The sequence below is a fragment of the Tyto alba genome, unplaced genomic scaffold, assembly GCF_018691265.1.
Source record: "Tyto alba isolate M040663 unplaced genomic scaffold, T.alba_DEE_v4.0 Super-Scaffold_6, whole genome shotgun sequence".
NCBI classification, from domain to species: Eukaryota; Metazoa; Chordata; class Aves; order Strigiformes; family Tytonidae; genus Tyto; species Tyto alba.
Window position 1 is genome coordinate 29,881,892 of NW_024881327.1, and position 25,229 is coordinate 29,907,120.

Consider the following 25,229-nt stretch of genomic DNA (forward strand, 5'->3'; position numbering starts at 1 on the left):
TGAGCTATCCTAACAGTTCAGTTATTCTGCAAGACAGACCCTGGTTGGAGCATCATTGCACCTATCATCCTTCCTTAGTTTCCAGTTAAAAATATGACTGCCTTTTCTTCACTGAGGAAGTATGGTTTTTATTTCACTGTATTAAAATGAAAACCAAAACACCCTTAGCTCAAAGGAAAGTCCATAAAACCCATCCCTTCAGGATGTGAAGTCAAGGAAGCAAAGCATCTAAAATCAAACGCTAGTCTTTATTGAGAAAACTGGAGAAAACAATAAGGCGATTTTAATTTCTCCTTCAGCACTACATACAGCAAAAGTGTATTAGTAGAGAATAGTAGTGTCCATTCCGTTTTTTGCTCAGCTGACTAGATTTTTTACTTGATTCAGAAACACAGTAATGAATAAGAAATTGGGATTAAAAAAATCTTGAACCAGCACAATGGTCCTGCAACATTTTCTTGCCTTGATAGAGCAGATTTGATCTCCAGCTGTGAGCCATCAGGAATGACTAAGACAGAACTATTAAACTCATAACAAGAGAGGGACTTCTGTCATCCAATGCGTTGGAGTCTGTGAATCTGGAAAAAATGAGACTGTAATGTCTTAGAGAATGAGTAAGGGAATGTGAGAGCAGAAAGTTCAATATTGAACTGTTCTAGAGAAGTAATTTATTATGAAGGATATTTTATAGTATTTGTGAAGCCCTCATATTTTATTCCACAATAGTTTAATTTATAATCATCTCCTTGAAGTAGCAATTATTATTGGATTTCTGAATTCTGTTGTGACCTGAGTATCTGTGTGCTTATTTTTGTATTACATGCACATTTTCAGCAATTCAAATAATACAACATGTACCACAATGGCAAATATACTGGAATATACTTATTTCTCAGAGTAATGTGGCTGTATTTTATGATACTTGATCTTCCAAAGCATAAAATAATATGATAGTTTGTTCTATTTTAAAACTGTTAAGATATGTAAGTGGAATTTCCAAGATTGTGTTGGCTGCATAAGAAACAGTTAATTATGTGACCTACATGCTGTGTTTCAAGCACAAGCCTGCTCAGTGGTCTGTGATAAAAGGCCTTATTAAATACTGTAATGATTTACGTATGTCTGCAGACATATAACCTTTAAACAGGAAAAACATAAAAGGAAGCAAAGGGGAACTGCTCAAAACCAAGTCCTGTATGCTCAGAAGTAGAGAATAAATTAGTAATACAGTTTTAAATCAAGTCAAACATACTCTAATGTAGATCTTCATAGTGGCTATCAACAGTTGTGTGATCTGAAAAACAGTTAATCTGTGATTTTGATAATGTACTTCAGTTTGTTGTTCTCAAACTGATGTTCTAATCCATTTTTTTCATTTAGTGGGACCTTTTCTACCCATGCCCTTATGCTCCATCCAGTTTCCAATACTAGTCTGCCATCAGTTGTGTAATTGATCTCATCCCCTGTCTAGTATGGGATTGTATATGCTTTGGATTTATTGCTTTGCTTTTTTTTTTTTTTTTTTTTTTTTAATTAAAGGTACATGCTTAGCACTACATGAGGCAACAGTTGTGACATTTGCTTACGTGCAGAGATTTGTCATGGTTCTGCATTCCTGTCAAAGTTCCTTCTGGAGTTCCTCTTGGAAAAGCTGCTGCAGAGCACAACCCTACCCTGTGGTGAAGGTTTTGTGATGCCAAAGAGCAGAAGTGTGAACCACGGTTCATTCGTTCCTTCAAACCTAAAGGACCCTGGCTTTAGGCAGTGTTTTAGATCAGAACTGCACTGTGAGAGAGGTGTGCTGCTTTTTACAGAGTCTGGATTACAGCATTTATGAGTTTGGTTCTTTGGCTACATATCATTAACCCTGAAACATTAATTGGATTTGCAGCCATCCAAACATATGTTCCCCAGGACTGTAAAACTGAGCGGTGATACCTGTGTTTTCATTTCTATTCACCTGTCTTTTCAAGGGGCAGGATGTTATAAGGTGGCCTTTTTTCCCTGTGTATGTTCTTTGCATAGTGTCCTGTGTAGCCTAGCAGGAAATGTGAAGTCTTCAGTCAAGAGGAAAATACAAGATTACTGACATACTGTGGTTTAAATGTCATTTTTTCATTCACTTCTCTCAGACGTGCAGTGTTTGTGGTAGTATCTTTGATATTTCCAATCCTAAACAGCAGTGATCCAAATACAGTATACACTTCCTAAATCTCGTTCATCCTGCTGTGTTTATCGACTTTCTTTGTTTTTCTTCAATCTTGTTTTTCTTTGCCAGCTCTTGGAAAGAGTCTGGGAACAAGCAGAGAAGAAAATAATGTTTCACTTACCTTTATTCAGATATGGTTATTTAAATCATCCTTTTTAGAGTTTTGATTTTAAGATAAAGCAGAGGGTCTGACCAGGCACAGAAAACTGTAAGATGTTATTTTTTAAGTTAACACTAATAATGTATAACATGATACAAGGGTTATTTGTTTAACAGATAGAAGAAATGAGGTAGACTACTGTAAGCCAGAAGTTGGCATCTAAATTACTTTGAAATTACAACTGGCCAATAATTATGATTTGCCAGTAATTGTCTGTGAGCCTCAAGTAGAGGTACTTAACCAACAGGCATGACCAGGAATGTCTGTTTTAATGAGCTCATAGACTTTCAGTCAAGCAGAGCTGCACTGTTTTTCAGCTTGGCTTTTTTTGATGTTAGTTAGTTAGTTAGTTTTTGATGTAACTCTAGACGTTAGTTCCAGGAGAAAAGAGGTTCATTAGCAAAGCTCTTCCACATCAAAGAAGGCACTTTGTCTCTTAGCTAGTAAGTATGGTTGGTGGGAGCCGGGGAACCCTGATGTGGTATCAGCACTCTCTTGTTTTGTGCTCTTGTGTTTTAAAGAGAACCTCTGAGTCAAATAATTAAGGGGGGAAAAAACCCACCGACAGTAAAACACGAAGTGGATCTTTTATAATAAAATTGTTGGCGATATGTAAAGAGAGAGGGGGACGTAGGCATGGGTTCACACACTCCCACCCCATAGGGGTGTCTATATATAATTCTGTTATACTAACGATGGATGAACCCTGGTGTGTATCACGTGTTACTCTGAGTCCTCGTATTTTCTAGTGCTGAAATCTGCATGGTCTGCCATCACTTCCAAGTCATGCCAGCACGTGTATTCAGTAAACTGAGAAATAGAAGATTTTTGGTCTTTACATGTATTTTGAGCAAAAGAATGTTTCTTGTGCCTTGTGAGTGGGGTGTTGAGTCTTTCTGGGTTTTATTGAGTTTTTTTGTTTGCAGTAAGTCCTTGGGAAATCGGTTTGTTTTGATGAAGCTGTTCTGAAGCATTTTATTTGGGTTATGGTACCGGCTTCTTGTAAAACACACAAACAAAAACCTGCCAGGGTGCCCGAAGCCAGTAGGGCTTCTCACATGTGCCTAGTGTGGAAGCTCTGAGAGGGAATGGAAGCAGGTCAGGAAGCCAAGGCCCACACACGAAGGGGAATACATGGGATGGACAAGAGTGTCCCATTCAGCTCGCTCTACTGTCATGACAGTGGGCTGTGAAGGGAAAGAAATACAGTGGATGCCACCACTGGAGAATTTTAAACACAGAATAAAAATGTCCAGGAAAAAAAATAGCAAAACAGTTCACCATCTTTACTAATAAGATATTTACCTGCTGTCAACTTAAACTGATTTTTTTTGCATTCTTAAGATATACTTTATTCAGTGCAAGGACTATATTTATCTTTGTGTTTGGAAATCAGCTAACAAATTGCAGATTTGGTTGAGATATGAAGAGTAATGAGGAAACAATATGCTTATTGTACGTATTTAATTCTTCACCTCTCAAGATGATTTAGAAAATGTTGCTCTCTGCTAATAATCTGTTATTCAATTTAATATTGAAATAATTGTGAGAAAAAAACAACCCTTTCTTCGGGCATGATAAATATCTGTATCTTAAAAGCCCGCAAAGATAAATATTTAATACCCCAATGGGCATTGCAGCACTTTCAGCAGGATTCATGAGCATCTGATGTGCCAAAACCAATTCTGCAATCATGAGATTAGATGACCTTAATAACTGCTAAAAAATTGTTATTTTAGTATCTCATGTAGCCTTGAAGTGAAGAGCACCCGTGAGTGGTGACCCCTCCTTTGTTTCCTCTTTCACCTTCTTCATCTCCCTTTAAAATCTGAAAGTCAGCACTTTTGCAGATTTCCAGCAGAGCTGAGAGCTGGATCAAGAAGCAGCTGCGCAGGAGAATTTGCATATTGGTTTCCTTATTTGCAAAGCAAAAAAAAAAAAAAAAAAAGAAAAAATCAAAAATAATAATACATCCTCCAAAAGTATGGAGGCACAGAAAGCTTTATTTTTTTACTTATGCTCACTAAATGTTTTCACACAATTTGCAGAGTATATTTGCTGTCTAGTGCCTTAGATGAGATGCATCATTAGTGACTCTTGAAGTAGGCACCAGAGGTACAAGAGGCAGGCTCTTAGGCAGGTCTTTCTGCTTGGCAAAGTAGGCTGAATGAGTGTGTTGTGCAAGATGAAAGAAGGCTGAAGGAGGAGAGAAGTTTTAAAGCAGAGGGAGAAACTCATTAATCTTTTTACCCACTGGTGAATTTTATTCCTCCCTTAGTTTGGCAAAGTTGGCATATTATGCATATTTAAAATACCTTGGTGTTTTGGGGTCTTTTTTTGAGGACAGTGGTTCCCAAATGGCACACCAGTGGTGGTGCATGAGCTTGATCTACTCACTGACTTCACAGTGCTTTTTAGAAGGTGGCAAATGAGTACTCTGTCAGCTTTTGAACTCTGAAGCTGATTTCGTTCCTGCTTCTCAAGAAGAGGGATTAATTGGTAACTCCAGCATGGGAGCTGCTGTTGCTGCTCCTGGGCTGCGTGCCCGTGCGGGCAGGGTCCCGCTGGAAGCAGCAGGGCTCCCGGCAGTCGCCAGTGCCAACCTCTTTCAAGCAGCTCCCAGGATCATCGCCTGACTTCTGGAGGCCTGCAGGATGCTGCTGGCAGCCAAGAAAGCTCTGTGGCACAAGGCGGCAACGCTGGACAACGAGTGTGGGTCTTTGCAAGGTCTAAATTGCGCTAACTGCCTACCAGTGAATTGGCTTGACTGAAACGGTTGCTGGTCAGTTTGCCAAAACAACATAGCATTTATAGGCAGGGTAGCATTTCAGAAGAAGTGTATGAATAACACTGAAGTAAGCATGGTGCCAAGGACTCAGTAGCTTCACATAGTTGACATCAATACTTGATCTGTCTTGGCAAGGGGAGGTTCAGGGTGAAAGAGATGCTATACGATGGCAGATTTTCAGTTATTAATTGTAAACTGTCTCACTTCTACTTTTGGAACTTGTGCCTGCTGAATCCTGCACCTATGTAGGAGACATCATGGCTAGGAAGGAGGATTTGGGTATGAGAACTGAGTGCAACTTCATGTCAGTGCTGGTGCACTACCTTATCAGTGACTCGAGCAAACAGTTGCAGGGAAACCAAGCTCAGAGATGGGGTGGGATTTGATTTGGCAGTGTGCAGTGGCGGTGTCACCAGATTAAATACCTAGAAGAAAGCAGGAATTTGGTATGGGATCATTCAGGGACTATTATTGGTGAATCTTGAAGGACCATCATAAATGTTTGGCGTGCCTATTAAGGAGGTACACCAGTAGGTCTGTTGTGCATCCTTCTCTGGCAGTGCACTGTCATTTGAGAATGAGATACCCATAATGTTCTCTGGAGGAAGTCTTGGTCTCATAGACAAACTCCCCTTGACTTAGTATGAGGTCTTTATTTCACCCACTGTAAAGCCTGAGAGAAAATGTGTGGGTTTTTTTCAGAATTAAAGTTTTTTATTCTCTACCCTAGTAAATGTAGGGTAGAGATGATGCCATTCAATATATCCCATTTTGTTTTGTTTTCAAAAAGCACCATATGTGCAAAGTAATGTCGCCTTGGCTTGTTCTGCCAACTGAGTGCTCTGGTTGGCTAAACATCCTTCTGCTAAAAAACTGTATAATTAGATTGTTTTATTTTAAAGGTCATTTTTAATTTCTTCTAGAAGAAGCCTGCTTTCCTCTTATGATAGTTTATCTTTTTGTTAGTGATTTGAATTTGTTATTGTTTGCTATCTTAGTTAAACTTACTGTAGAAATGTTTGCTGTAATCCACAAAACAAATTAATTTGATGGATGGACCACTCAGTGGATAAGGAATTGGCTGGATGGTTGCACTCAAAGAGCTGTGGTCAATGACTAGATGTCTGAGTGAAGACCAGTGACAAGTGGTGACCCTCAGGGGTCAGTATTGGGACCAGTGCTGTTCAACATCTTTGTTGGTGACATGGACAGTGGGATTGAGTGCACCCTCAGCAAGTTTGCTGATGACACCAAACCATGTGGTGTGATCAACACGCTGGAGGGAAGGGATGCCATCCAGAGGGACCTGGACAGGTTGAGATGTGTGCCCATGCAAACCTCATGAAGTTTAACAAGCCCAGGTGTAAGGTCCTGCACGTGGGTCAAGGCAATCCCATGCACAAATACAGGCTGGGCTATGAGTGGATTGAGAGCAGCCCTGAGGAGGCCCTGGGGATACTGATGGATGGAAGACTGACTAAGACCCAGCAACGTGCACTCGCAGCCCAGAAAGACAACCATATCCTGGGCTGCATCAAGAGAAGAGTGGCCAACAGGTCGAGGGAGGGGATTCTTCCCCCTCTACTCTGCTCTCATGAGACCCCACCTGGAGTACTATGTCCAGTTCTGGGGCCCCCAACATAAGGTCATGAACTTGCTCAGGTGGGTCCAGAGGAGGCCACAAAGATGATCGTGGTACTGGAGCAGCTCCCTTATGAGAACGGGCTGAGAGAGTTAGGGTTGTTCAGCCTGGAGAAGAGAAGGCTCCAGGGAGACCTTAGAACGGCCTTCCAGTGATTAAAGGGGGCTACAGGAAAGATGGGGAGGGACTGTTTATCAGGGGGCATAGGGATAGGACAAGGGGTAACGGTTTTAAACTGAGAGAGGGTAGATTTAGATGAGATGTAAGGAAGAAATTCTTTCCTGAGATGGTGGTGAGCCAGTGGCCCAGGGTGCCCAGAGCAGCTGTGGCTGCCCCCTCCCTGGCAGGGCTCAAGGCCAGGCTGGACGGGGCTTTGAGCAACCTGGTCTGGTGGAAGGTGTCCCTGCCCATGGCAGGGGGTTGGGAACTGGATGAGCTTTAAGGTCCCTTCCAACCCAAAACATTCTGTGACTCTATTATTTCTGGTTAAAAGTCAGGCAGTGGGATAAACCGTGTGATTCTCACAACAGACGTAATCCAATAGTATTTTCTTTCTTTTCATTTAGAACTCTTAGATACTAGCTAAAATTTCAATTATACTGCAGTTGTGCTTTTTTCCTTTATTTCTCTGTGTTTGTGTGTGTCCTACTATTTGTACTGCTCCCTCATTTCCTCCTTTATATTAACAAAAGTATTTTATTGTAAAGCATTACTGTTACCTCCACAGATGCTTTGCCTGGAAAGTCATGTATTCTGTTTCATTCCTTCAAATGTTTTTACTTTGCCATTCTCAAATTATATTAAAATTTACATATCTTTGAGCATAAGCTCATCTACAAGGCCTTGAGTTTATTCCACTCCTAGCTGTGGATCTTTAATCTTAACTGACCAGTTTCTGTTTCATAGCATGATTTCCGTAGCTGGATACAGCAGCATGTTGTGTGCTCTGATACATGTTCAGATATTTTCTGGTTTCTTTTTAGTGCTTTGCTGTGCGATCTCTGGGCTGGGTAGAAATGGCAGAAGAAGATCTTGCTCCTGGAAAAAGCAGTGTTGCTGTGAACAATTGCATCAGGCAACTTTCTTACTGTAAAAACGATATTAGAGACACTGTCGGCATCTGGGGAGAGGTAAGAACGGGGTGAACTTCTCCTATTGGTACATACCACACATGTCATAAAACATATTGGAAGAACAACTCTGTAGGTAAATATGTCCATGCTCTGTGTTCTGGGATTTCCCTATCCCAGCTGGCACTGACAGAAAATATTAAAGGGTTCAAGGAAAGTGTTGATGGTTTTGTTCCAAACTTTTCAGGACAGCAGGTGCCACCAAGACCTCATCTTTATGTTTATACCTGTACTAGTACACACCTGTGCATCACTGTTGGGACAAACTGTTGAAATCAGTGGAAGCCTTTCTCCTGACCAGAGGTTTGAGACTGGTGCTTTGAAACAGCATTTTCACGTTTCCCAGTGACAAACGGGCTCCAAGGAAACCCAGGCTGGTGTGACCCATGCTTCTAAAATGTACGAAAAGATTGAGGCTGATGGACAGATGGCTTATTTTAAGATGATTGTTTTATCAGTGTTTCATAAGGAAATTGAATTTTATGTTTTCAGTCTGTCTGTTTGTTCCTCTCCAGTAACTCCTGAATCTGTTCACCAGTGTCATCCATTTTGAAGGGTGCCAAATTCCCACACACTAACGAAAAACAGAGAGCCCAAGCTCTCTGCTTTCTTGTTTTGATGGTGGGTCAGTACACCTTCATCAGCTGAACCATGCAAGCTCTGTGCTTCTTTCTGAATTGGCAGCAAAGACAGAATAATGCTGTGGGAGCACAGGGAAAAATGTGAAGGAAGCTAGAGGTATTGCAGTGTGGAAAATACTTGTGCTGGAGTCAGATGAAGGAGTGGAAGGTGTGGAGGGATCAGTAAGTGAAAGAAGAAGAAAGGAAAAGCTGGAGTTACAGTAGTGGAACATACAGAGGACATAGGAGACGAGCCCATAGAAAAACATATTTGTTATTTGATTGATCATGGATCAACTTAAACTTCTACCAAATCTTATTCTTTACCTCTCTCCTGACCTGTATTTCAGGAGGGTTACACTAATGTGGATTTAATACACAAGATCTAAAGGCAAAGCTGATGTAAGAGTGAATGTTGTAACCTTCACTGATATTTGTGTGATCTAAGAGAAACAGCACTGCCAAACAGAAGAGGAATTAAAAGAAGGACTTGTCTGTTTTAGTAAAAAAGTTAGGAAGAATATCCTTCAGTTCCCCAAGTTACTGCTACAGTTTAAGGCTTGTGTTCAGTGTCCTGGCTATGACCACAACAATGAGAGACACTTCAGAGGAGCAATTGGGAGAAAGTGCCTGTTTAAAAATGAAAGTGATGTTTCAAGGGATACGATTAGAGTACCCTATCTATTTAAAGTCATTTCAGAAGGGTTTTTTTTATGTAAGAAATGTATATTATACATACAAGTGAACAAGGTAACATTGGTCTCCATTCTTACCTCTGGGAACAGTTTTATTTAGTTAACATAGCTAGACGAGTAACTAGAATTGTGTCAGTCATGGACTTTGGACTTACTGCTGACCCTGGGAGGGAAAAACCCCCACTCTTTTTACATGTGTGTATTCCCATCCATTTTTCAGATGGCTGAACTTTGATCACCTTGAAATACGTAGTTTACTTTGAAATCATGTGCTTTATTTTGGTTTAAAGAGTTAATGTTAACATTTTTCCATATTCCTCTTTGACAATCCCATTGTTCTTTGTTGGAAACCCTTGCAGGTTTTCAAGCCAATCTGATGAAAAGTTTTGCTCCTCGTGCATGTATGTTTTAATTAAGAATGCTATTCATAAAAAAAAAAAAAAAAAAAATCACCCTGACGAAACATTAGAGGTACTGTGCTTGAATAGGTGTCCTCTGAAGTAAATTGTCTTCTTGATTTTAAAAGAAATCATTACAATGATATTTTTCTGCTGGCAATGGAATGCTTCAGAAGTGATTGGAAGAGGCACATTTTAGAGAAAAATCTGAAAAAAGTGTGCTTATCACTGACGTATCAGATGAAACACACACAGCAGAAATCTAATATGAAGGTAGAACTGATCACTGCAGATCGAGGTCCTAAAATTGCCTAAATATTTATTTTATCTAGAATGTAATGAAAGTGAATTTTTTTAATGAAAGTTTTAATGATTTAAAGAAAACAAAATGTAAAAAACCCACACACTCTGGGTAAAATCCTGACCCTGCAGAAGCTTTGTCACTGGCTTTAATGTGGGATTCCGTGCCCTCTGCTCACCTCTAAAAGAAATTCCCTGAAAATTTCGAACTTACATGGTTCTGTAAAATCTAAGAAGAAAAATACAACTCATCTGTTTGTGTTGCTGCTTTGCTGTGCATTATGTTCCTGTGTATTACAAAATCACTTATATGAAAAAGATACATTGTTGCCATTGACCTACATGCCGCATTATATAACAGTTCCCTGAAAGACTTGGGACTGAGTCTTTCTTTCCTTCACTCACTTTCTCTGCGTGGCTCTGCCCATGAGAGCTTTCCTCATCTTGGACCGTCAGCTCTCTGCCACTCTTCAGCAGTCTGAGACACTGAGGCCTATGTTCAAGCTCCCAGTTTGTCTAAATAATTTCTTCTTGCCCTATGCAGTGTTTTCATCTCTAAAATAGCTTTTGTATAATAAGGCAACAAAACTTAGCAAAATATATTGCTTCTGGCTGTGGCCAAGCTATCCCTTGAGCATTGCCAGGATAATTTTCTGCGATTTATGTTGCTTACCTGCCCATTCTCCAATCTTTTGCAACTAATTTGGATTCGGTTTTATTACCCTAATCCCAGTGTATTTTGCATGGTGAACGGATTTTACCTTCTTGTAATAATTTCCTTCTGGAACAAATACATAAGTAGAAAATGAGTCCAAAAAGCAATCTTTATGACACTTGGTAACATACTTCACACAATCTGTTTACTGCTTCTGACCTCCAAGCAAATTTCTTACCCCTTTTCTTTGTGATTACTCTGTTTTCTGTTTGGCTTCCTTCGTCATCCTGGTCTGCCTGGTGTCATCCTGGATTTTGTGTTTAATTTCCCATGTTTCTTGTTCTGTATGCCACAAGCAGCTCAATGCTGTTGATTCGCACCATTTACATTCATGGTTATCGCAGCTACATCTGCTTCTCTAGGAGCAGCCTGCTTATCCAGCCTTGCATCTCAGCCACAGCTGTACTTGTTCCATCAGGCAAAACATTCTTGTGTTGGCATTGCATATACCAGCCTGTGTCCCCTTCCTCTCCCACAGCCCTCTTGGTGCTTGCACTGCCAGCTCTGTCACAGCTCCCCTCGGAATCCCTGTTAGGAGATTTGGAGGGCAGAGCTGGTCGGCAGTACTTGTTCCTTCCTGCCTAGCCTGGAAACTCTGGAAGCAAACCTTCCCAGGGTGATGTGAATGTGTCTTACACAAACACAGAATTAGATGTCATTAAGATTTGAGCCACTGTATCCAAGCAAGAAGAGGGTTTCTATGTCACTGAGGTGAGGAAGAAGGTCATTTTTGAAACACTGTCAGTAGGAAGTCAGACCCTTTCCATTCTTTCTGTTCATTTATACATTCTGGCACAATAGAGAGGAAACAAATTATTCTATATTTAGCTGATAGCTCCCACCTTCTTATTATTATTATCAGCAGGAGCTTGTCTTACCTTTTGTCAATAGGTCCATGATCATTTCCATGGGATTCTGCAGTCTGCAGAGTAAGTGTACAGCCTCTGAGAAGAGAGCTAGTAAATGTGATAGAAGAGGCAGCAGACCTTTTGCAAATGCTAACTATAGGAGGAAGATTAGCATTTGCAAATTAGCATCAAAAGGAAAATTGCCTCTAAATTTGTTTCCTCTAAGGGGAAAAAGCATTCTCCTTGTTCTTACATGCCAGAAGAATTAGGGAGAAATCCTGGCTCCAGGATTCTGCAGTCACCAGCAGAATTTACATTCATGTCTCAATGCTAGGTTTTCCCTTTTCATTAATCTTTCTTCAAAGACTATCCTGTAAATCCTTTGACACGTACAAATTGCTGTCTGTTCCCATGACCCGTTGGTTAAAATTTGTGGAAACAAAGCACGTTGTCTGAAGGAAGAAACTCTGTCTTTAGACTACAGGTTTTGATGTGAGCCTTTACTATTAAGACAGTTCTTGACTTCTAATATATTTGAAAGAATTAACTTGAGAAAGGATAAACAATTTGTTGAAGAACTCAGTAGCATGGGGTTGAATGAGTCAAACAGTTGTATTAAAGAGACATCAAAGCTTTTTGTGATTGGGATCGTTTGAAAATACAGAAGTAGCAAGATAATTTCTTACACCTTGTTCACACCAGAAGTAAATGAACTTGTTTTCAATTGCTCTTGGAACAAACCGAAACTTTAAGTAAATTAAGAGGATGCAAGTCTAAACAGCATAGGCATAACACCTTGATCCTAGTTGGTTTGAGAAGGGGATGTACTGTGTAACTGTACTTTGTCTGGAGTTGCAGGGCAAAGATATGTACCTTATACTGGAAAATGACATGCTGAACCTGATTGACCCCATGGACCGCACAGTTCTTCATTCGCAGCCTATTGTGAGCATCAGAGTCTGGGGTGTGGGTCGTGACAACGGCCGGTGAGTCCTCGCTTTCCTTATCCCACTTGACTTGGTGCTATTTCTGTCTGCTGATACAGAGTATACGTACACCTGGAGGAAGTTAGGTATCAAACCTATTCGTTTGATTGAGTAGTTGCGTCCCAGGGGCTATGAGAGGATGGATATGTTCTTTTTCTTGCTGGTGTTACTTTTTAAAATCTCTGCTTTTCATAGTTTAGCACTTACATGCTGTTTTGCTAAAACTGTATTGAGCAAACCTTTCAGATGAATTCAGCCAGGTGCATAAAACTGCACACACAACATTATTTTACTTCAGATATACAAAATACTTTTTTATATAAAACCGTATTTTCGAGTATGTCCTCTCATATGTTTCTCCTGGCTATGTGAAAGCATGTCTTCCTGATGGTCCAAGTTACATGTGCTACTTACACTCTGACTGAATGCATGTGTTTCCATTTCCTTGAGATATTTGATTTGATGGAGAAAAAAGTTGGAATGAGGGACGAGTAATAGTTTTAAGTCTAAAGACCTTGATGCAAGAAAATTCCTAAGGGTGCTGCAGGAAACTAAGGTTTGTCCCTGAAACCTGAGTACCTGTGAGCTGAAGTTCTTCCTCGTCATCAGGAGCAGCCACGACTGTGTGCTCAAGGCCTTCCTGCCCTGGAGCCAGACTTTCCTTAGGTTTCATTCCTGACTGGTTGTCTTTCAGTAGCATCCTTCTTTGTCAGGTAGCATTGCTGTGGGAAAAGGATTGTGAAGGTGACTTACCTAGAGGGGGACAGTGAGCTGTCTTCCTGTCCTGCTGAGCATCTTGACGTATCAAAAACATTGCCATTCACACTGAGTAATTCCAGGATCTTTGGACAGTACCCATCCTGATACATGGGTAGTAAGGATTGGATAACGCTAATGAGCTGCTGCTTTTTTGTCCATGTTTGATTATTGAGATATTTGCAATAGTAGAGTGGTGGTTTGTTTTCTTTCTTGTGTCTGACTTTTGATGGGAAGTGTCATTTTGGACCTGAAAAATCTTTCCCAGTAAAAGATTTTCTGAAACATCTTCAATCCCCCCTCCCAAGTTTCTGATTATCTCTGGTTACGTTTCCAAAAGGAAAGGTGGTAAGTGTTTCTGTGACCCAATTCCATCTTTCTAAATTCTTTACTACTATAAGTGACTGATGGTTGGGAGATTTTTTGTACTGTTTTTCACTTCCATTGGTGCAAATTTTGAGAGATCTAAGAGGGGCAAATCCAGTTGGAAATGGTGAGAAGTAAAACAGTTTTAACTTCTTATGAATAAACCATTATAGCGCTTTGTTTGCCTCAGAAAATGAGTGCATTACACATTTCCCTTCAAGTCAGATTTTGTAGTAGCTTGCTTTGGTCAGGAAATAAATAGAGCATCCTAAGGAGCACCTAAATGTGATGCAGTTTTATAGAGTAAAGGAAGCCAGCTTTGCTTTTTGTTAATTTTTCTACAGCCTTCATAGTCCTTTTTTCAAATATTTACATTTCTTTGGAAAATAAAATCATTCCTTTATATTGTTTATACAGTAAGATAGTGAGTCACATTTCTCTAGGGTGGGTACCTGCTTCTCCTAAAGACAGAACTGGTCATAGAAACATCAGTGTTGAAAGGGGACATTTAAGAGAAATGTGTCTTTTGCTATCATGTGGCACCAAGAATGCTAAGCTTTTGGTGAAATGTATCTGGGAGTGGTAGGGAATAGCAAACTCTCCTAGATGATTATAAGCCCCATCAGTAGGACAGGCATTGGTGGGAAAGGTTGTACGTGCGCAGGTTGTTCTGTTTGCTCTGAGCGCCAGACCTGCCTTGGTATCCCACAATATCTGCCAAAAACTCTGTACTAGGCACAGAAAATAACATATCTGATCCCACTCCTGCCCATTTGCATGCCACATCTGGGGACCAAAGATGAATTCCAGTTCTGTTGAGACTTCTGCAGAAACTGCTGCCTCTTCTAAGACAAAAAATTTAGTTACGGAGTGTATGGGAGAAGTACAGGTCCAATTTAAAAAAAAAAAAAAAAAAACAGAGCAAAAGAAGAAACAAACCCAGTGTTCTCCCTCTTGGTCATAAAAGGTAGAAGCTTCCTCTGCTTTTTTCCTGAAAACAGATTTTATTTGTAACATTGGTAATACAGAGAACCTGGCAGATCAAATAAACTAATCTTTTCTCATGTTTCTACCATCAGAAGAGGGAGTTGGCCTTTCTGTGTTGGAAGTGGACATTTCTTGTTTCTAGAGAATATGGATTTGTTTGATTGGTTGCCATAAATAAGGGCAAAAAATAGTATACTGGAGGTTTAACATATAAACACACGATCAAAACCAGCTTTAATATTCCATCTGCTGGCACAACAATGTTCTTAGACACTTTTATTGGAATGTTTTTTTCATCATAAGGAGTTTTATTTCAAAGCTTTCATACTCTTAGCCCTTCATAAAAATTTTGATAGGTGCTTCTACAGAAATTCTGTGTCCAGTATGACTTTCAGGACTGGAGCCCACTCTTTCTTAAGTTAATTTGTTTAATTTTTTATTGACACATTTTAAAAAATAGGATTGTAGGAAAAGCAGTGTAGCCATTATTTGTAAATAAACTCAGACTGCCTGTCATGTTAAATAGCAGAAGATCCAAAAGACAAGCATAAAGAAGAAACTTACGACTGAGTAATCAGATGTACAATGTGTTTTGGGTGTGGAGAGGTTCAGTATAGGAAACATGCTTTGAAGGGTAGCATAAATAATGTAGCATTTTCTGAAGAAGCACTAACACACAAGGAAAAAGCATATGGTTAGAGGAGGACCTGAGATGAGAAAACCATATTGTTGGGCTAGAAATTGCGTTGTATCTCTTTTCATGTATACATTAGCATGACAGTCTTTGGGCTCATCCTGGTAAAATTACCTGTTGGTTCTGAGGTGAGAAACACCAGAGCTGTTCACTGGTTGCAAATCAACTTTCCTTGATTATGAGTTTGCCATCATCAGAGAAAAATGAGGGGATTGCATTGCTGCTTTGGTGGATTAATTGTCCAGAAATTTGATGAAATCCCAATTTCTGGGATTAAGCTCTTTCAAAAATTATTGCAGATGAGTTTTGTTAATTAGCTACCTCTTCTGCTGTGAAAGGCAGTGTTTCAATTTAAAATATTGTAGAAATGTATATTTTCCTCTATTTTGAGCTACTTGAACTCTATCACAAGCTGCAGGCCCTCCTTTTAAACTGTTGTGGTTATAGTAATTATTTGGGTAGATTATGCTTTGAAAGATGAAGAGGTTTTCTAATGACACCTGACCAGATGATTTTCTAAGATGTGCCATAATGAAAGATTGATGAAATACAGAGATCTGCTGATGGAGGTTTAATCTGAGGATGTGTCTGCTAACTCACCTCAGGCAGAAACGTCTTCTGGGAGGCTGTAATTACTGACTCCATACATTACACTATTATCCTGACCTCTAGAGTTTCTTTTTTTAACGGTTCTGTGATAAGCAAAGGCTTCATCTTGACTTAGGCTGTGTGGTGGTTTTGTGTTTTGAAAGGTAACACCACTTGTTTTCAATTAATCGGTCAGTAAAATATGTTTGACCTTAAGAAAGGCTGGAGCACCTTCATAAAATCATGAACAAAAGCAGGTTCCCGCAAATTGGTCTTTATGCATGTATATATGAGTATGTGTATGTGTAGACTCTGAGCTCCTTTGTTTGATACGTATATATGGGCATTAAAGGAAAATAAATGTATTGTATCTGTCCAACCTTTTGGCAGACTTGGTTTCTTGGGTGATTTTTAAGCGTAAAAGCCACTGTACTCTATACAGTCTTCCTTTCCTGCTGTACTGAAAACAGAGCCATGACGATTTATTTAGTATTATTTGTAAATAATAAAAGTCCTCACACCTGCTTAAATAGTTTGATTTCAAGATCAGTAAGGTCACTGTCACATGGAGGATTTGTCGTATCACAGGTGTATCAGTGAATAGTTGTCAGTGCTGTGTTCTCTTCTTAACAAGCTACCCATGACATGGTTTTTTTTCTGGGCTTTAAAAGCATGTTGGAAAATATTAGCCTACTGAAGCTCTAAAAGGGCTGTTCTTTTCACTTGTGAGCCGCAGGACTGTACATTAATCATTCCTCAGGTTGGGTTTTGTCTCCCCTTCTCGACTGCTGGTGCATGTCCTTCGCTTTCTGAGCAGCTCGCTAACAAGGAAGAGAGAAAAGGTAATGGCCCATCAATTTTGTAAAAGAGTTTCGGTTAGCAGTTCCCTGAATCCTCCTTTATCTTCATTGCTCTTCTACCAATCCAAAGCCTGCCTCAACTTTAAAAACCTCTATGGGACTTTAATTGCCTGAAAGATCACAGTTTCTTCTCTCCTGGTGTCTCCATAAAACAGCAGTATATTCCAGCTGAAAAATTCAGTGGTTAGCTGGCCAGGAGGGCTGCAGGTGGGTTCAGGAGACAGCTTTGGTGGGACTGAATATGGAACTGGTTACTGGATGGTGTGGGCACCCGGCATGTTGGACAAAACACATAGCACGTGTCTTTGTATATCCACTGTCTTTGCCATCACATCACATAGGTTTGTTTTCTCTGTATAGTTTGTGTGTTTCCCTGGCAGGCTGGAGAGGGAGCGCAGTTGCTCTTGGTTCCTAAGTGATGCAGAGGCAGATTCTCTGGTATTAGACTTTTCTGGTCGTAGGCTCTCTGACTAGACAGTGTGAAAAGCATTGTGCTCCCTTCTCTACCCTAATAATGCTAATTTTTCTAGGTGGCGGTGGTGAGGATCTCTTCATCTGCATGGATGTCCATTGCTCTGCTCCATTGAACTGCTCCTGGTTTTGTGCTGCCTTGACATCAGGCAATAAAATGAAGCTGGCAATCAAAAAGGGGAGGAGGGTGGAGAGGACAACTGTATTGAAGAAAGTAGGATGGTGCATGCACCAAAGATGAGGCTCAAGCTGCCTCAAAAAGGGAGAGCAGACAGCTAAATGGTTAGACACCCCAGGTCAGATGGACATAATCCTGTAAGGCTGGAAGAGAAGAAAATCCCAACAAGAAAGCAGAAATTACCTGAGCTCTGTTATCTCAGGAGCTGTTAGGGCAAGAGCTGAGAAACCTGTTGGGGTGATGTGAGTGAGAAAATGGGACAGATCGGTAAAAAAATATGAGGAAACAGTGTAAAGTGATGGCTCAGATTCCTCAGAATATGGGGAATTAAAACTAGTATCCTATCTTGCTGTTTCAATGTCTAAATTAAAATGACCTGCACTGTTTAACATGCACTGTCCACTGACTTCAGTAGGATCTCTGTATGTTCAGTGTCTTTGAAAATCAAGTGTCTAAATACAGATTTAGAAACCTTTCTCTAGACATCCAGAATTGAAAATTTTCACATGATCAACAATGCTACAGCAGGTTAAATGTTTTCTTTTTAGTTTTGTGTGCGCGTCAAGCTAAGAGGGGTAGGGGCACGTCTGCGAGAGAACTGGTTTGTTAGAGGACAGAAAAGGAGTGAGTGGGGAGTGTGGAAGCTCTGCTGCAGGTCAAGTGCCTGTCTCATGGGGTTATGAGCTGTATTTCCTAGCTGAGACTGTGTACTTACAGATATTACCTGGCTTAGCTCCAGTGCATGTCTGTCATATTGGACATGAGATTTTAGGAGGGATACCTGGTCCTAATTAGATAATAAAAAGCTAAGAGAAGTATGGACAATAAATACACATTTAGCATGGTTGGGACATCCTGTTGTAGCTGTAATTTGTCATTCCTCCTTTCAGAAAATATTTTGTGTACAAGCAACACAACATCAGGCCTCATTGAGGCAGTGTGGCTTATAACTGCATCGTTCAGGGAGGTTAAGGGCCTTCTGGATTGCCTCCCCTTTGAGGTGATGATTGAATGTGCTCTGAGATTGAGTCTTTCTCCAATTCTGAGAGAAGCTTATCGAACTGTACAAGATAATGAATATTAAACTTTCTCTTCTGCATTAAAGAGACGTGGTCAAAAAAAGCAGAAAATAAAATAAATTAAAACTGAGATGGTGTTTGCACCTGCTCTTCTGAAAAGGTAACACCCTTCAAAGAATGTGTAATTCCAGCTGAACTCTTCAAACTCTGAGACACCATTAATCAATATTGCCTATTCCCCTCGGTCCCCATAACCTTGGAATAAGGACAAAATATACTGTGAGGAATCACATAAATAAGACAGAGGTGAGGGATTGCACTGGAGAAAAAGGATTCTACTGGCTTGTCTGACCCATATTCTTAGCTGTCTTTCTTAGAGTAATCTTTTGTTTTCATCTCTTCCCTAAGCCAACTGCATCTGAATACCCTTTTCTCTAGGTTTTGGTAGCATTTTCCCTTCTTCCTAAGAAATAGTTTAGGTGATTATTTATACAAAACTTTCCATTTTTATCCATAAGGCCTGGCATTACTACTTGAAAGTGCAGTGTGTTCTAGGAGGGGGTAATGAAACAATACAGCTGTGAAAGGAGAAATCTGGTCAAGCTTACAGAATTAATATGTTTTCAAGTAAACTTAGTTAAGTTGATGCAAAAAGCTGTATGTGTGCATTCTTACCTTGATCAATGAAGCTGGTTTAGTTTAGTTTCAGGATTTAACATGAAAGACATAATAGACTGAAGATGCATTCAAATAGGCCCGTATTAACTTGAAATAAGCAACCATACTTTTGCACCAGTGGATGGTTTTGTATCAATAGCAGCTTCAGCTGTGTTAGGGCAACATCCCTCTATCCTTTCTGCCTAATGCCACTAACGAGATGAAAGATTATTACATGTGACACTGAGAGATTTTTCTGTGTTACAGATGTGGCTTGTGAGCAGCTCAGGTGCTTACAAATGGTGGGTTCACCCTTTGATAGCAACTGAGAAAAAAAGGATATGCTTAGGGATAATTTTGCCCATGGAGCTGTAGATATTTAGTAACCTTTGAAAAGCTTAAATGCAGCAACAGCCACTGAGAAGCATAGTAGGGGCAGATTAGTACAAGCGCAGAGAAGTCTCACGAAGCAAGGGAATTGGGACAAACAGAGAAAAGGAGAATTCTAAGGATTTCTGTAGGAGAGGGGGACAGGAACAGAGAAGAGCATAAAGGAGAGGTCAGGGTACTGCTGAGGCATTTGCGTGTAAAGAAGTGGGGAAAATGGCAGGAGGCTTCCCTTCTTACTAGGAAAAACAACCAGACAACCATTTATAATGTGTCGCTTGCTCTGCTAGTGGCTTGAGCATGGCAACAAATACTTAGTCACCTTAAACAGAACCCTTTACTATGCTGTATTTATTTTCAGGAAATAATGGAAAATATTGCATATGATTTGGGAATTTTATCTAGTTTTTCTTCTGGGAGGCAGGCTTTTTAAATAGCACTTGGAAGTGTTCAACTGTAAAGCTTTCAGTTAAGACAAATGATATGTCGAAACCTGAACTACAAATAACCACTGCAATGTAGTCAGGCTGTCTCAATTAATAAAAAAGATGGCATATTGACTGAGCTCCTGGCTTAAAGTCTTTCTACAAATTTGTGATAGAAATTTTCTACATATTCCCTATGGTTCTAGCTATTAAACACTTTAGGATACAACTAGGGGTAATCAGTGAATTTGAGTGGCTATCACACAGGTCCCTCAAGAACAGCCTGAACCACCTGTGAATGTGTCTGTGGCTCAGGAGAGCTACTGACTGACTGCCAGTTTGTGGTGGAAATCTGATCCTTTTTTCTACTATTTTTTTTCCACTGTATGTTAATCAAGCAGATACTATGCCCAGACTGCATTCCTATTTTTAACTGCTGCTTTAACTCTGTGGCAAAACAGTGATGCTACAAAAAGTGCCTGCTCTCCAGCTCTGTAGCAGTGAACAGAAAACATCTCGCTCCCAAGCTCTCCGCAGCCCTCCTTGCTTTCAACACACAGCTAAAAGCTTTGGTCTTAAGTGACAATCAGAAGTGGTTTAAACTTACCTTATTTACTTTGGCTGGTGATGCACTTGAGTGCATACGCAGTCCGTTGCTTTCTCTCAGCGGGGGCTGTGCTAACAATAAATAACATCGTCCTCCTCAAACCAGTTGGAGTCGATTGAAGGTGTCTGCCTTTCTTCCACCCCCTTCATCTTCAGTGGAACTGAAGTTAGACTCCTAGTTACACATCTCTCAGGCGATACATCAACAGTAGGGATTGTGTATAGAGGGAGCCACCTATGGAATGAATTTTCATAAGAGGAATAGGATTTGACAGCCTTATAAAGACTGTCAAATGATATCAATTCAATAACACTTTTGTTTGCTTTTATTTTTTTTAAGAAGAAACTTTACTGCATCCTTTTGTTCTCATCTCAAGACCTTGTCTGATCTAAGGTCTCTGTAGCAGATGAGAGAAAGCTAAATTAGTCCACTGGTGATTTCACTTTGCTAGTCTTATGTATATTGAAGCTGTTTGGTTATTAGTATGGTAGGCACATAAAAAAGCCTTATGAGGAGAAAAGCCACAGAGAGTATAGACCACTGAAGAAAAGAGCAATGTTTTAAGAAAAAATGTGCTAAGAATACTTACAAGCACCATGCTGGCTGAGATGTTTGATACAGCTCTTTGTTACCTTGATTATAGTATGTTTGTATGAGCAGAAACAGACTTTTCTGTCGTGCAGTGGCTTACTTGAAAAGGTCAGTCTTATGTTAGACACGTATTTACTACACTTACTGTTTTCTATTGTAGGCAAAAATTTGACTTCCTAAAAATTGTTACTATACCAGGCAAATAATTTCTGAATATCTAGCTGATTTCAATTCAAATATTTATATGCGATACATCTTTATGTAAATCATAGCATCTACTGTCTTATCCATTACATGTGTTTAGAAAGCATTTTCACTTCAGGCCTTTAATTCTGAGGATGGTATGTTGGCTTCTTTCCTAACATTGGCTCCTCCAGGGAAAATAGCCATTGTTTGATAGTGGTATTCAGCACAATTTGCCCTCTGGCAATGGAGGTAGGTCGCCTACTAAAGTCTCTTTCATACATGGGGACTGATTAGCAGAATCTTAAACACTAATCTGAGCAAACCAAAAGATTTTTTTTCAACAGATAATTCAAGTGTCTTAAACATTTAGTGCTTCTTTTACTGACTGACTTGGGTTTGTATTTAGAAACTGTGTTACATGAACATTTGTATTTTTTCCAGAACAAAATGGTGCTTAATGCCACTGAAAAATCTGTGTGCATTTTATCTCTTGTGGTGATGGTCTGCTTCACATAACTGCTATTCATCTTAATGCTATAAAAATAATTTCAATTTATAATTTGAATGATGCATTAAACATAGAACTCAATTCTCAATTGTCTCTGAAATTTTAATTTTTTACTGCTTGAAGTTCTCCTCTCCCCACCTTGATTAATATCAAAGCTGGCTGGATGTACGCTTGTGTGCCCCCTGAGTCCAACCAAATTCCCCTTATAATTGATGGGAAATTTTTTATTAACTTCAGAATGAGTTGGGTTAGTCCATAACTTACATATGTGGACATGGAAAACCCAGATAATGCTCAGAAAAATCAATGTAATACCTCTGGGAGTTGCAGAATAGTATAGACGTTATTTCTTCAGCAGGACTAGGGTTCTTGTAGAAGAACAAATAGCAGGTGGAAAAGTAAGAAGCCTACTATGAATCTTAGAAGAGTAGGAAAGAGTTTGAGATCTTCAAGGTCAGGCAAGGTGGCTGGCTTCAGTATTTGACCTGGTATTCTGTTGATCTTATGTTTAACATCAATGAAGTAAGTGAATTTTTCCACTTCAGACAAGAACCTGTGAAAGTGAGTTTGCCTGTGTTCTGGGATACCTGCTACTGCTATGTGGCAGCGTTTGGGATGATGCTGTGTTTGTCAAGAAGATGCAGAAAAGGGAATACACTTAAAGAATACTTAAAGAGTAATTTTTCAATAGCTGAGACTAAAAGGGTTCACCTGGGTCCTTACAGCCTGTCTTCTGCAATTGCAGGCAGCCTCATAGCAGTAAAGGTCCTTCTTTTGGCAAGCTGTTCGCAGGTGTAGTTCCGTTTGCTAAAGATGTATTGAATTGCTTTTGCTTTGTAGTTGTGTATCATCAGTCTTTCTTCATTGATTAAGAAGTTTATTTTCTGCCTGTTCCTTTTGGTGATGTCTGAAGGATCTAAATAAACTTTACATATATACCTCTAACAATGTGGATATACATTTAAGATTAAAAGTATCCACATCCACAAGAAAGCAGATGCACTAAGGAAGATGGGGAGGGGGGGAGAAGAATGTGGGAGGAGACACACGCTCGTGTATTTTATTAGTAAAATTACTTTTCATCTCTCCTTTTGCTCAGCTACCATAAGGAACATAATGAGATGAATTAGACAAAGCAAACTAAGCAATTGCTGGTGCCCTCTATTCATTTATGAAGTACATATGTGGCTTCAAGGGCCTTAGTTTAAAAAACAAACAAACCTCTTCTGGGATATTGCCAACCCTGGCACTCATAAGTGGTATATTCATTTTGTCAATTCTGAGCCTTTAGGATTCAAGGTAGTATTTCAAACTTTTTCATCCACCCATGGATGCTGGAAACTTGTTTTATAGTGTGTATAGAGATTCTCATGTATCTGTCTGAATCCAGGATTTAAACTTTATGAAATGTTTCCTCACTCATCCCTTATCTTCTCCCTTCTCTTTCTGAAAATAGTATCAACTTTCAGATAAATTAGAAAATTTGGCACTGCTGTTTCTGGTTGATAATTTGTGATGAAAGCAGATGATCACAATGGTGGGAGATTTTAAGCTTCTGGGTTGTTAAAGATTTGTTGTTCTCTGAGTTCTGCTAAAGGGTTAATTTTTTATTTCCTGGAAATGTAAAAATATTTTGCTTCAGGATAGGATGGATGCCTCAGAATAGCAAAAGGCAGAACAAGCTTGGGAATTGTTTGTTTCTCTTCCTGTAAGGTAGAAGTGGAGCTTTGAATGGTGCAGGAGCTGTGATGCAAACTTGCTTCTGCTTTTATCTCAAGTGTAGGACTACAAGTCCACAGGTCTACGAGTGTGAGCCAGCAGTGTGAGTGCAGCTGCTAGAGCTAACTACCTCTCCACCCGCAAAAAATACACTTCGGCCTCACAACATGAATTTGTTCCTATAATATTTTCCTTTTGTTCAGACTGAAGTAAACTGCAACCTGAATCCATGTTCCTTATTCAGAAACTAATTTTCCTTTTTCTTCCAAATTTTCTCTATGTGAAACCCTTGGATCAAGTCCTTGCATACACTCAGGGTGAGTATGAGGATCTCAGCTGCTGATAGTGGTTTTGTTTCTTTAGTCCAGCCACAGCTCTTCTGGTATTACCAGGGCTGCGTGTGATGGGATACTTGGAATTTTGCTCTGAGGTAAACGTCTTCTGGCCATGCAATAGGAATATTTGATCAACCTGGGGAGAACATGATCCCACTCCTGTGTCTAGAGTATAAGCTAATTTCATTTACTCAGATGCCTTGCTGTTCACTGACAGTTTAACCAGAGAATTAGGCACATCATCACTGCCAAGTGTGTGGAGATCTGCCCAGATTCTTTATGGTGTTAAATATCCACTCCCTGATTATGAGCTTGGCTGAACCTTCTCTCCAGTGAGGAACAGAGCAGCTTGGGGACATACAACCTACCTGAGGACCCATAAGAGGGCAGCGTGTGATTGCTGGGAGAGCCTGTAACAACACGTCTTGTATTTATACATCAGGCATGCCCCAAAACACTCCTGCTGCCTTGAACTTGGCACTTTTGGCAGCTCAGGAGTTGAATTTGTCAGGTCTTCATGAGCTGAGAGCTGTCTTGGGCAGTTTTCCCCTTGACAGGGCTGGCTACTTGTGATCTTTTTGTCAGTGTAAACTTGACCCGTTACCTGCTACAAGCTCATTTCTTTTGCAGCCTGTAGGTACATGGCAGTACAGAGATCCCTCCTGCCTAGTGATTTGGCTGAAAGCTCACAGCGCTGGCTGGCAGGGGAAAATGGGACTCAGTGCAGTGTTTGCGCTGGAAATATTTTCACGTGGTTTACAGCAGCAGTTGTTGCTGGGGAGAGTCTGTCAGCCAAACGCGGCAGCCAGTGCCAAGTGCAGCAACTTCCATGACTGGTCTCAAAACTTAAGGTATTGATGATTATTTTTTAAAACACAGTTGATAAAATAATGCTTTTGTGTGAGTTTCACCTTTCATTTTCAGAATACATGTATTTGGCCAAGTAAGCTCAAAGGAATCAGAAATTCACCACCCCCCAGTTCATGTTTGAATTTCACATTTTTGGGTGGGATTTGGTATTGATAAAGCTAAGTTTGGCCGGTACAACAAACACGAGGCACAGCTGTAGTTACTATGCAAGTTCTGTGTGCACGAATGAAAAGACACTGGGCCCAAACTGCTTTTTCATTTTCAGAAACTGCCTAATGGCCACACCCTGGGAGATTTTTGTTGCTGGTAGCAGAGGTAAATCTGTTGCCCTTTTCACAGATAGCAAGTAGAAGCAACAAATTTAGCGGAACACGGAGCATGGAGCAAGGGAGAGGGAAGCTGAAACAGTAAATACTGCAAACACACATTGTCAGGTCATGTTGAGCTTCTTGTCAACTAGGAACCCCCAAGTCCTTCTCGGCAGGGCTCTGCTCAATCCATTCTCCGCCCAGCCTGTATTTTTGCGTGGAGTTG

The 25,229-nt window shown here is 40.1% G+C and overlaps 1 protein-coding gene across 9 annotated transcripts in view; it reads left to right on the forward strand.

Moving 5' to 3' along the window:
• The window catches only part of APBB2 (amyloid beta precursor protein binding family B member 2), a 192,726-nt gene that overhangs the window by 135,426 nt on the left and 32,071 nt on the right, over positions 1-25,229 (forward strand). For all 9 annotated transcript variants that reach the window (XM_042807680.1, XM_042807681.1, XM_032999128.2 and 6 more), the window contains 2 exons: positions 7,783-7,929; positions 12,364-12,491. In XM_042807680.1, the coding sequence (XP_042663614.1) occupies positions 7,783-7,929; positions 12,364-12,491 (275 nt within the window). The remainder of the gene's footprint in view (positions 1-7,782; positions 7,930-12,363; positions 12,492-25,229) is intronic.